Source organism: Folsomia candida, unplaced genomic scaffold (genome assembly GCF_002217175.1).
Source record: "Folsomia candida strain VU population unplaced genomic scaffold, ASM221717v1 Fcan01_Sc005, whole genome shotgun sequence".
Classification (NCBI taxonomy): domain Eukaryota; kingdom Metazoa; phylum Arthropoda; class Collembola; order Entomobryomorpha; family Isotomidae; genus Folsomia; species Folsomia candida.
Genome location: NW_019091197.1, coordinates 4710699 through 4723181, shown reverse-complemented (window position 1 = coordinate 4723181; position 12483 = coordinate 4710699). Strand labels below are relative to the sequence as shown.

Sequence of the window (12483 nt, the reverse complement as noted above, 5' to 3'; positions counted from 1 at the left end):
TATACACAATCATTATTATTGACATTTACATATGAACTATTATATATATAACTCGTTGGTATTGATGACCTTTACAGATACGTATTTATGTAAGTAATCCGAACCTCTGATTCTCCCAATGTCTGCAACAATGCTTTGTGATGATTGCACTGTTTTTTGTATTCCTGTGCTATATAAATAAGTTATAAGCATATGTATTTACATGTTTGACACAACGCCAGGAGACAAATGTTGAAAGGGTTTGACCCCCTTTTGAAGGAAAATGATATTTTGTTGGAAATGGTGTGGGATGACGGACAGGATAGACCTTTCCGATATTTCGCTTGTGACGGTGATGCAATAAAAAGTATCCAATAATTACATACGCATTCTTTTTCATCTTTATTTTACACATAATACATGATACAAACATATGTGGAATCTACATGGTAAATACATACATGACCTGTATGCACATGTAAGTATGTGCATATAGTTTTTCATATATATATGTACATGTAGATATTTAATTTAGGAGATCAACGGAAATTTATACGTCTAACTATATTATGGACTTCACACTGGTTTAGAAATTAATTTCATAAAAAAGATTTTCAATTCTTCAAATGTAGGCCTCAAGTTTGGATCCAGTTGCCAGCATTTGGTCATCAATTCATATCTAAAAAAAATTATACCAAAAATAATAAATATTGTAAAATTTTTGTCACAATGCAGTATGCATTTCAATCTGTGAAATGAACTATTTATTTATGCATACATTTTTTGCAAAACATTTTGCTCACTATTTTTCAAAACTATTACCTTGGTAAGTAGGTAACCACGTAAACTTACGAAGATCAGCTTGCTTACTATACAAACCAAAAACTTTTACCTTTTACTCGCAAGGTTTTGTAAGTTCGTAAGCAAAAATTGCCTTTGAGATCTTCGCAAGCTTCGAAAAAAAGTTTTTCATGGTTACCGACTTATGAAGACTGACGTGAATTGCATCATTAAAAATGTTCAATTTCTGGTGAATATTTTGCACATACGTAGCATCAGATTTAATGTAAGCGTCGCGTACAAAATGTCAAAATATTGAATTATTTACATTTCGTTCGATGCATATGGCGGTTGTGGGAGGGTGAGTTGGCCAGTTTTAAGGAGCTGAACGAAATCCTGCGAGAAGGTCTCGAGCGCGAATGGTGTCCCACCACAGGTGAAGTACTCCCAAAGCGTGACCCCATACGCCCAAACGTCCGACTGTGTAGAAAAGTTGAGATGGACCAAACTTTCTAGAGCCATCCACCTTTGGAGTTACGTTTATTATTTAGTCTTAGTAATATGCTAATTAAAGCGCATAAAATGTGAGTACAATACCTCCACGGGAGAGGCTCCTAGATAAATAGGTAAATATTAATAAAATTAAGCACATGTGAAACGAATATAGAAGCTATTCATCCCTCAATTAAAATCTATCACGTCGCATGTGACAACAACCCTTAGAAAAGAGTATTGCTTACGTCGCTGTTTTTGACGTAAGTCGTGTACTTGTAGAGTTGTCTGCTGAGCCCGAAATCTGCGATTTTAACGTCAAGGTTAGCAGTCAGTAAGACATTTCTAGCCGCCAAGTCACCGTGAATTACCTAGAAATATTTATAAGTAATAGAAACTAAAACAAATGTCAAGAGAGTGGATTTACATATTCTAAAGAATTGTGTAATACTTTTCTGCTGGAAATGAACTGCATCCCATCTGCGGTCTGCTTTGACCACTTGATCAAGTCGAGTACCGTTGGACCTCCAACCCCAGCAGTGGACACATAAGGGCAAAGGTTTTTCATTTCGAGGATTTTAATTGGGTCGACACAATCGATAAATATTCCCCGATTAGCCCTGAGAATAAATCAAAATAATCAAAATATCTGTGTATTGGTAAATTTTGGACGATTACGAATATTTACGAATATTTGTAGTGAAGCCTTCTAACAAAAAATAGAAGCGGGCACTGACTTGGGTTAAATCAACTGTGCATAAACAGTATTTTTTCCATAGCAACCCATACAAAATTTGGTCATCTTTTAATGCACAAATCATAATTGACCGCCGTATTAGTCATAAAGTCTCTCATGTATATCAACGCTGTGACATTTATACAAAAAAATTGACATAACATGGTAATATAAATCCCTACCTAAGATAATTCATGACACAGCCATACGGACAGAACTCGACGACGACGTATATATTTCCTGAAAATTAAAAGTCTAACTTTGTACTTATTTTAATATTCCTAAGTTAGTCTTAATTGATCTCAGAAAGTATATTATAATACCAGTACACACATCTACTTACTTTGTTTCAAATTTCCGGTGCAAGCTCCAATTAGATTTACAACGTTTTCATGCTTCCCAATATAGCTGAGAATCTTTACTTCTATTAACAATGCTCTGAAGCAGATCTCATCACAATTTTCAGAGTTTACTGTCTTTACTGCGACTACATCAGTAATTTCAGGGTTGTCCTTATTCTTTAAAGTGGCCTTCAAAACGGTTCCGAACGCTCCTTTTCCGAGCGGAAAATTCTCTTCGAGCACAATTCGATCTGGCGTTATTTCAAAGTCAGGCTTGTAGGGGCGACTCGTAAAATCTGACGATGGCGAATCTGGCGCTTCAGCATCATCCTCCTCGTCAACTAGGACGATGCCTCCCCTCGCGGTACTGGCGCCCTTGAAAAATTCTTCAACCTCATTATCCGACAACTCCCGTAATGCCCGGTTCAAAACTCCGCAGGATTTCAGCTCCATATAGAAACAAGCAACGATCCAGAAGGCGTAAACTTTGTAAATGATAAACGACCAGATTGCCATATTGGTGTAAATGTCTAAGTAAGTGACTGGTGAGTAGAACCCGGACATTGCAAGCCAAACGGCTTCTACGCAGTAGAGGGTGAGCCAAATGAAATATGATGGAATTGTGGTTATCAGCCAGATCCTTAGTTGTGCCCGGTTTCTCTGAAATCATACGAAACATTAATTGGATTTAGCCTAAAGTCGCTGATTTTCTCAAAGATGCGATCAAACGGATAACCTTGGTTGCCATGTTGTACAGGAATTTGGAGTAGACGCAGTTCGTGAACATGAAAAAGTAAGAATATCCCCAAAATGTGCACGTCACTGCAAATACAAATACTAAACTGGTCGAATCACAGCTATAGAAATAGTGTAATTTATGTAATTATAAGTATCAATGAACATCGCACCAAAACGAGTTTGAGTCAGCAAAGACTGGTCATTTGTGATCTGGTCCGTATTAACGTTTCCACTATTTGCAGTATCCCAGTAATATGGCGACACAGCGACAATACGCGACGAAAGTAGCAACGCCAGGAGCAAGTTACTTCCCTGAAATAATTTCAAAATGTAATTTCTCCGAAATTTAATAACAAAAACAAATTTATGGTTTTCATGCGGGGACGCAGGTTGATAAATGATAAATTATGTAATAGATTTACATATTTATTATGTATTTTCTGCGCGATTACTAAAACAATTTTTACCCCGATCCACGACCCGAGAATTAGTGATTCTAGAAATTTTGAACCATGAACTTGACCACCAACAAGGTGACCTTGACCTACTGGTCTTAATAACGATACAACTTATATCACATACATACATGGGCTTGAAACCCATCACCTTGCTGCTTTTCGAAAGTAAGTAAGCACTTAATTATCGGCTCTGACTGTGCAAAGTCTGCATTATAAATTTTTCATACCACATTTATGATGGCCAAAGCTTTAATGGCTCCTTGAAGAAAGATGCCACAACACGGCTTGACCGGGCACCACGACGGATACCTGTTCGTTCTTCTCGTCATTCTTTCGTAAAGCACGGAATGAAAACTACTTATTTACTTAATTTAAGTTATCACAATGCAGGCAAAGTCTTAATTGAATTGAGTATCAAGTAACGCGACTATTATATAATCTGGGTAATAATAATGATCTCCAACCTTAACCAATATCCAAAGTCAAAAGTCAACTGCACAATGCACCTGTTTGTATGTAAGTATTAAACTTGGATTGGAGTGAATCACTACATTTGTCGTTTACAAATCATGTATATACATACTTAATCTGTGTTTAACCTTGTTTTGTTATCTCCCCGTTTTTGGATATAACGATAATCAACGTATATTTATGTATATGTATTTGTCACTAATTTCTGCGTCAATAGATCAATCACAGGATAACCGACAGGCGTCATATTCACAAGTCGGTTGATCAAGTACACATTTGATCAGCAGTCGTAAAAAAATATGGGATGATTTATTGATTTGCAATACGAAGAAATTGTCTCTGCGCATACAGAAGTTATAAAAATATGGGCTGATTTTATCAATTATTGCCATGATCATGACAATGATCTCATCAAAGGTATTAATAAATCAGTATTTATATATTCAATTTCCGAAAAAATAATGAAACATATTCAATAAATGGAGGAACATGGAATTTAATGTTCGTACATGTATTTTTTCAGCAACTTGAGGACCACAATGCAAAAATTCATAAGGCTTTGATCAATAATGATAAGGTTAAGCCTTGTGTAATTTTATGTTTTACAAGACTAGGGTTTTATAAATTAACGCGTTTCGAGATTATTGCATACATATCAGTTTTATGTAAAATTTGCACTAAAAATAAACATATAGGATTATGGTGCATAATTTATGGACAAAACTGTTTGATTACGGCATAATTATTATTTTTAAGGTGAAAAACCATAGTGAAAAACTCACTAAAAAGTGAGATTATGCAAATGAGGTGACATTTCACCGTATGTACAGACAGTTGTATACTTACTTATGTAGGAATACGTAGTTATGTAAGTGGAGTTCGTAGAACTCATGAAATGAACATAAGTACATGAGTAAAACTCCGGAATTAATGTTTTTGGACGTAAACTTATTTAATATGGAATTTTAAACGCCGGATAACAAAAGCATAGCGTAAAACAAAGTCATTCTAATTACAAGGTAGAGGATCATCCAGACTATTAACGTTAAACTTATAGTAACAACGATACATCCATGTCAACAATGTTAGGGACATTAAGAAATATGTAGGTAAATTATTTTGCTCTATTTTAATTTAAAACTTTTAAATACAACTACTTTACCATTTTACACCAAACAGATAGATTAAAGTTCGAATAATCTCATCTATAAAAATTTCTCCTCACTTTTACTTACAAAGTAAATTGATTTCACCGAGGCAGTACTTACAATTAAAGAAAATACTAACCAAACATATTGATATCGACTCCCCAGACTGCCAATCCGTCCACTATCACGGATCCCATTAAATTATTATCAGTCCCACCTCCACCCACACTAGCAGATGATGGTCCTAAATCCGTCTTCTTTTTAGGTTTGCTGACCTTCCACGTCTTGCTGTGCTTCCTCAAACCACCCACCATAATGCGGTGGTGACCTCTTATATGCCACGTAAGCATCGTGCTGTCTGCATACCCAGCTCCACAATGTGTGCACGTGTACTTGGGTCCGTCTCCAGTATGAAGTTGACGGATGTGCCAACGCAACAAAGCCTTGGTGGGGAAGCACTTCCCACAGGTTCCACATTTGTTCGGGGTCTCCTTCTCGTAGTCCGTGTTATGAATCCTGATCATGTGGATAGAGAGAGTACCTCTTTTTCGGTACCTGTTTCCACAGGTGGGGCAAGCATATTTGCGTAGGTCCGTGTGGGTGAAGGCGTGACTAGCGAGAGCAGACTTTGAGATGAACGCTGTATCGCAAATCTAACCAAAAAAAGAAGTACAGTTAGGTAATACACGGTGTTTTTGAATTTGTGTCAATAATGGTAACTTCCTTACATCACATTTGAACAGTTTTTCTCCGTGGGAGCGTTGATGATTTTTCAACGCGTGCATGGAAGGGTAGGTGCCCCCACTAGAAATAAATAAGGACATCAAAAATCATAAAAATTTATTTATAAGGTAGGAATATTCGTGTGCATGTAAACTATGTACCACTCGTCACAAATTAAGGGTACGTCTCCATGCTCCTTGACCCGGTGGGCCTTCATGGTGTAGATTGTTTTGAACTTGGCGTCACATGATGTACAAGGAACGTCCTTTTTAACATGTACTTTGCCTGCGTGTCGATCTAAATGTGCCTTAAGCGAGGCCGGTGTAGCGACAAGTTTTGGGCAGATATGACATTGAAGTAACGGTCGGGTCTCATGCACGCGGAAAATGTGTCCTTGTCTGGTGGCCGCATCGATGAAGGCTTCCCGACAGTGGGGGCATTTGTATGGTCGCTCACCGGTGTGGAGGCGTTTGTGTCTGGAAAATTTAAACATGTAAATTTAACAATATAATTTAATGTGGTAAATTAACATATATAATTTAACGAATTTGCATACATAACTTCATTACCTAATTAATCCTGCTCGCGAAATGCACTTGTAGTCACACACATCACAGTGGTGCGAATCTACATGAGTTTTTTTATGTTTGTCGAAAATCTCGAGGGTGGAGAATCGAGAATCGCACACCTCACAAAGAAATGGTCTTGTCTCCTCGACCTTGTGAAGTTTGACGTGCCGCTGGTAGTTGTACTCTAGGCTGAACTTTTTCTCGCACTGGGGACACTGGTAGATCTTCTCACCAGTTTCGTGTTTCATGTACAAGTGTGAATCGAGGGCGTTTTGTCTTCGAAAGCATGCCTTTTCACAATACGGACAATTATATGGCCTCGACGTATCATGGGCTTCTTTCGCATGGGCGTTTTGAACAGCGGTGGAGCAGTAGAAAAAGGGACAGAGAGGACACGGTTTCTTACGCGACAAATGGTTGTTGAGGGTCTCCTCCGAGGACCAAAAGAAGTTACATATTGTGCATTTCCACGGGGTGCGAATATTTCTCGTATTCTTGGAGGCAAAGTTGCGAAAATCTTTATCAACATCGTCGGGTTCGTCGTCATCCGAGGATTCCTTCGTCTCGAAGAATTCCTTCACGTCTTTCGACATTTTAGACTTTGCAGACCGCTTTAGACGACGACCGCTTCGTGTATTTGCACAATCTGGATCAGAGTCGTCGTCTTTATTTGTGTCAAGTTCTTCTTTGTTGGCGGTATCTTTATTATTGACGAGTGGTTTTCGTTTCTTGCCTCGTATTGGGGGTCGTGCAGGGGCTCGTACTGTATATTTAAGGTCCTCGTCGTCATCAGAGTCTTCCTTATCTTCGAAAAAGTCCTTCAGATTTTGCGTAGATTTTGTGGATCGCGCCGAGCGACGACGAGGTGGTGGTTTGTATTCTAATCTTGTACTAGTTTTCCTGAGAACGGAAGTTCTATATCTTGACGAGCTGTATGTAATTGATATACGCAAATTAAGAAAATTATTTAGTAGGAAATAACTATATGTTGATTAAAATATTCTAAACCTGTCTGGCGACGAAGGTGGAGAAGCAGGAGGAGATTCTCTTTTTGGGACACGAACCCTTGTGAGAATAAGATCTGGCATAATACAAAAACTGGACTCTGGATCAGAAGAGTTCGCTTGTTCTACTTTATGTTGGTGATCCGCTGGGGGAGAAAACGGGCTGCCATCATCCAAGAAGTCATTGTCACTCTCTTCGCGTTCCTCCTTAACTAGAAAATTCTCCACCGGAACATTGTTGGATTGCTTCCCGTCTAAATTGGTAAATTGCAAATGCAAACAAACTGAGATAGGAAATTACTTATTATGATATGACAAAAGTGAAAAGTGTGAGCGACATACCCAAGAAGGAATTTCTAATCGATAAAATTCTGTCAAATTCTCCGTCCTCTATAATTCCACCAGTTTTTACGTCAGAGTCCAAAATTGTGGTCTTAATCGAATCCACTTTATCACGAAGGCGAGCCTCCAAGTTAGAAATCTGGTCTCGAATTTCCTCCGCCTCTTGAGTCCACAAAGAACATCCTGAACAAAGAGAGCAGATCTCGTGTTCTTCATACTTCTTATTGTTAGCATTCTGCTGGGACAAATACGGACGAAACAATTCGTACAAGTCCAAAATTCGTATCTTTCTCGGCTTATTTTTATTTTTCAAATTAGTCAATTTGGTTCGCGACGAGTGAGAATTGTCGTCGACGAGCTTTAGACACAGCAAGCAAATTGAATCAGGCATGATATGATCGCCCTGAAATACAATAATTAACCATTTTAAATTTAAGAAACAAATTTGCAAGATCTATAATCAAGTTTAGACCATCAGTTAGATAGAGAGTACTTAATTCTCACCTGTTAATTTCGTGGGGACATAAGGACCTCTAAGTTTACTATGGCTTACAATAACTGAGAATTGCGTGGAATTGAAGTTTGCAAGTAAAGTTAATGGAATTAAAGTTCTAAATTAATTAAATGTTAAATGATGAATGTGTTTGTGCAATTGTGCTGCACAACTTGCGGAAGTGAAAATTGGAACATTTTTCGCTCCAACTTTCTGCCTTTCATTGGTTGGTGGCGGAGTCGAGTAAATCTTGTTCTTTGTTCATGAATGAAATGTTTGCATGGAATATTTTGTATTCACAGATTGAAAACAAAAATTGTGGAGAACTTTCAATTATATGGAAATATGCGATTGTCAATTGGAAACAACTACATATTCGGAACATGTATTTTCCAGGTTAGAGGAGGAGGGGGGATTACGATAAATTTAAAATTAGTATTGAAATGCATATACATACGTAAGGAATATTCAGGAAATAATATTTCATCGAAGTGACTTGTAACTACAGGTTTTCATTTTCAAAGGTCAGACTGATAACCACTGCTATTGCAACGAAGGCCATTTTTCGCCTGCATTTTCCATCTCAATTTATCACATATTTATTTAGTTCCTATTGTATTTGACTTTTAGGCCAAAAATAAAATGAAAATTCTGATTAAAAATGTAATACATTTCTTTCACTTACCTAAATATTCATAAATGGTTTAATTTGTTCCCTACTCATTGTATAACTTACATAAGTACCTAATTTTCAGCCTAGATAACTTTTTTCATCAATACTAAAGTATGCAAATTTTTTAACCCACTTATCGAATCAGACATTTTCATTCCAACCGCCCCTTTACTATTGATTGGAAGATAGAAGTATGTATTAAGTATATACATTTACTTGTGTCGTCCAGTCCTTAACTATAGTCTTCTCCTTTCTGCATTTCTCTGACATTTACAAACATGATTTCCAACTTTTCCCAACAAATGTTCCGCAAGCTGCTGAAAATATCATCGTACTTTTACTGCATTCCTTGGGAGGCTGGAAAACAGGAGAAATTCCTAGTACGGAAGAAATCTTTGGCAAAATTTTACATCAACACTGCAATATTTCTGTGTCATCATGTCTTTATCGTTGCACGTTTTCCCATCAGTCTGCATAGTGATCATCCGCTTGCCTTTCTTCGCTTAACAATTCATATGCTTGGGGTAGCGTTTGTCATTGCGACGTCGACTTGTGGTTCTTTGGAGCTTGTGTTTTGTAGCGATAAAATCATGGAACAATACAACGTGGCGTTCTTGTATCATCAAAAATTCGCAGGTTAGAATAAATACATATGCACATAAACTATCATCCGCATTAACGCACTATTTGTCTCAAAAAATGGCATAGTTCATTAAGTTCATACTTTACAAAACTTGATGAAACAAATACATGAATAAAGTAGACAACTCTCTGCGATGATTGTAAACAAAAAACTGTAATAATTTTTCAAAATATTGTACAAAGAACAAATCTTCTCTGGAGAAGATAAAATGGCTTATATAGATATTGGAAACGTTTGAGAAATAAGCTTCAATTTAATTAATTAATGTCAGGGTGGGTTAACCTTTTTGTTTTATTAGTTTCCATAATTTACATAATGGTATATATCTATATATATACCTACATATATATAAATATATGGAATTGAGGATATGGTTTGAATATGTATGTAGCTCGCACAGCAAAGTAAATACTTAATTATGTATCGTAGAAATAGAATTCTATTTCTACGATACATAATAAGTATTATGTAATACTTATTGTTTATCAATTTACGAACTAGGAATTTTTAAGCACTATGTCATGCAAATACATGGTAAAAATTTTTACGCCCAAATACATCAAGCTGAAATTAAAAGAACGAAATATTCTAACCGTTAATTTTTATAATTTTTTGCAAATACTTTTGTCCTTGGATCAGCTCAAAACGTTTATCTATGTTCTTTTAGTATGCGGTGGAGTTTTGTTTACACAAGTCAAGTTGGCACAAATTACATATCTACATAAATAAGTGCATCATAAGACAAATAGTGAATAGTTTTACATAGAAATTTTAAATTTCGAGTACTATACCGTGTCTCATGGAAAGTTAGACAATGATCCGTGACCTGTGGAGTTCGACCTGGTTGGAATATTTCTATACAGTCTTCGGTGCAGGGTAGGTGGTAATCATACCAACCAGTTTTTGTCGCGGAGGATTGGTCACATCCCCTTCTAGCCCTCCAATTTGAATTTCCGTAACAACCCTCGAATTTGCGATTTTCACTCGCTTTTCAAATGGTCTTGCTGATTTTTTACCGCTAGCATTTGAATACTCTAACCTATTCCGCATTGCGGTTTAGGTTAGAGTATATAGTTTTGCAAAAAAGCTTAAAACTTTTCGATTGGTCACAATTGAGAGGCATTTGAGGGGTTGTCTTTTTAAAGGACAAAATCGATTCCTTCAGCCCGTAAGTGCGCGATACAAACTTTAGCGCAATGGCAGGTTGGGAGGTCCGGCAAAAATAAAATTTCATTCAGGTTATGCAGTTTCCTTGTCCAAAGCTGTGACCGCTTCAAAAATTCGTTTTTGTTAACTTATGTATTTATGGTACCTTTTCAAATATAAGGTGGCGAAATGTCCCCAAAACTGTCCGGCCTCAGCCAAACTCGGAATTTCACAAGGAATTTTGTTTTCACTTCATATTCACGTTGATATTCCACATCCGTGGGGTTGGCGGAGTAAAAAATTTCAATCCCGGTTTCTTTGAGAGATCAACTTTGCCGTAATTCCCGTCATAAATATCGATAATTTTTAATAACATTTATCGACACTTTTTTTTATGATATTTTTGCACTCTGCTTTTTTGGTTGTTAACGCCCTTTGGGAGACTTTAATTTTTTTTCGTAATGCTCAGTTTATGAACCTTGATGTTGCGGAACAAACATTTTGAAATTAGCAGTACCCGAGCAGCGCCACGAATTTACGTGGAACAGTTAGTGCTTAAAATTGTTTCTATGTTATTCGAGTTTTGATGGGTGGCTATAAAAAGAGGTCGCCTGGAAATTTTTAAAAATTGAACTTTTTGGCATCCACATACTTCGAAATATAAAGGTAGGATGCCGTTTTGTGACAGCTTTCCGCGTTGAAGTACTGTCACATCATGTTCGAGTCAGTTCACGTGTCAATTTTGTAGTTGTGAAAAACTCGATTTGCGAATTTCTCACTTTGACTCCGATTTCTATTGAATTCCGTCGTTTTAATAAAAAATGCTTTACCCCTGCTGAAAGCCCTTAAAATTGCATTTCAAAAAACCAAGATAGCTAAGCAACAATCTCCACTAATTGCGCAGTACACTATATGAACCAACTGTCTAACGTAACCTGGGACATGCCTTAGTTTATTTAAAGTTTGACAAAACCTCGCAAATTTTAACAACGATATTTAACTTAAATTCGATCATTAATTATCTATGTCACACTTTACTATTAAGAATGTTGTCTTGCCTTATTAACAGCTCAGTTTTACAAATCATCGGTGAAAAAAGGCGTCAGCGTCATTACCGGTGTCGAACTCTTGATGACGCTTCTTACTTACGGCGCCCCGCTATTTTCTTCAATTGGCGTCCCCGTTTTCGCTCTGACAGCCCCGCACCTCAACATGTTCTTATCTTCCGCATTTTTGGGCTACATAGAAAAGAGGGGGGCTGGTCCAAAACTACTCCTGGTTCTGCTCTCCTTCATAAACTTGTGGATTTTCACCTTCGGACTTTTAATGATAGTCAATGTTATTTGGATATTTCTTCCACAAGTACACCAAATGATTTTGGTATTACGCGAAATCAGGTAATTGACCTTAATTCCGTTTTATAATTTTCTAAAGTATTCAAATTGTTTAACAAGTGGAGATTTTAAAAACATCCAGGACATGAGCATAAATATCTGATATTTATTAGAACACTGTGATTACGAAGGCACTATGTAATTGAAATGCCGAGAAAATGGGGCCTGCTGAGCATCCTCTTACATAAGAATAAATGTTATCAAATGGTCCACTAATGTACAAAATTAATTAACTATCAACATTTAATTAATTCAGAATTATTTCTCCTATCAACATCCACCATCGTGCTCTGCTACTAAAAAAATTCTTTAAACAATATCAATGGTTACTTGTGGCTAAGGCTAAGCGTACA

The 12483-nt window shown here is 36.8% G+C and overlaps 2 protein-coding genes across 2 annotated transcripts; both read right to left on the bottom strand.

Moving 5' to 3' along the window:
• Window positions 1-345: 345 nt before the first annotated feature.
• On the bottom strand, window positions 346-3993 carry LOC110850266 (platelet-derived growth factor receptor beta). The gene is made up of 10 exons (XM_022097721.2): window positions 3752-3993; window positions 3237-3378; window positions 3065-3150; window positions 2331-2988; window positions 2170-2227; window positions 1703-1871; window positions 1500-1622; window positions 1357-1373; window positions 1088-1285; window positions 346-658 (listed from the first exon to the last, which is right to left on the bottom strand). The coding sequence occupies exons 1-10, from the start codon at window positions 3851-3853 to the stop codon at window positions 556-558; spliced, it is 1656 nt and encodes a 551-aa protein (XP_021953413.2). The 5' UTR covers window positions 3854-3993; the 3' UTR covers window positions 346-555.
• A 928-nt stretch (window positions 3994-4921) lies between these two features.
• LOC110850102 (putative zinc finger protein 66) lies at window positions 4922-8472 on the bottom strand. The gene is made up of 7 exons (XM_022097585.2): window positions 8286-8472; window positions 7782-8184; window positions 7444-7693; window positions 6436-7365; window positions 6028-6342; window positions 5872-5947; window positions 4922-5796 (listed from the first exon to the last, which is right to left on the bottom strand). The coding sequence occupies exons 2-7, from the start codon at window positions 8170-8172 to the stop codon at window positions 5278-5280; spliced, it is 2481 nt and encodes an 826-aa protein (XP_021953277.1). The 5' UTR covers window positions 8173-8184; window positions 8286-8472; the 3' UTR covers window positions 4922-5277.
• Between the last annotated feature and the right edge of the window lie 4011 nt (window positions 8473-12483).

Excerpts from the sequence above, each read along its gene's own strand:
- LOC110850102 (XM_022097585.2), bottom strand. The coding sequence starts at position 8,172 with ATGCCTGATTCAATTTGCTTGCTGTGTCTAAAGCTCGTCGACGACAAT. Across the intron at positions 7,694-7,781 it reads GATTAGAAATTCCTTCTTGG|ACGGGAAGCAATCCAACAAT; the intron begins GTATGTCGCTCA and ends TTACCAATTTAG. Across the intron at positions 6,343-6,435 it reads TCGCGAGCAGGATTAATTAG|ACACAAACGCCTCCACACCG; the intron begins GTAATGAAGTTA and ends TAAATTTTCCAG.
- LOC110850266 (XM_022097721.2), bottom strand. The coding sequence starts at position 3,853 with ATGACGAGAAGAACGAACAGGTATCCGTCGTGGTGCCCGGTCAAGCCG. Across the intron at positions 2,228-2,330 it reads CACCGGAAATTTGAAACAAA|GAAATATATACGTCGTCGTC; the intron begins GTAAGTAGATGT and ends TTTAATTTTCAG. Across the intron at positions 1,872-2,169 it reads TGTGTCATGAATTATCTTAG|GGCTAATCGGGGAATATTTA; the intron begins GTAGGGATTTAT and ends ATTTATTCTCAG.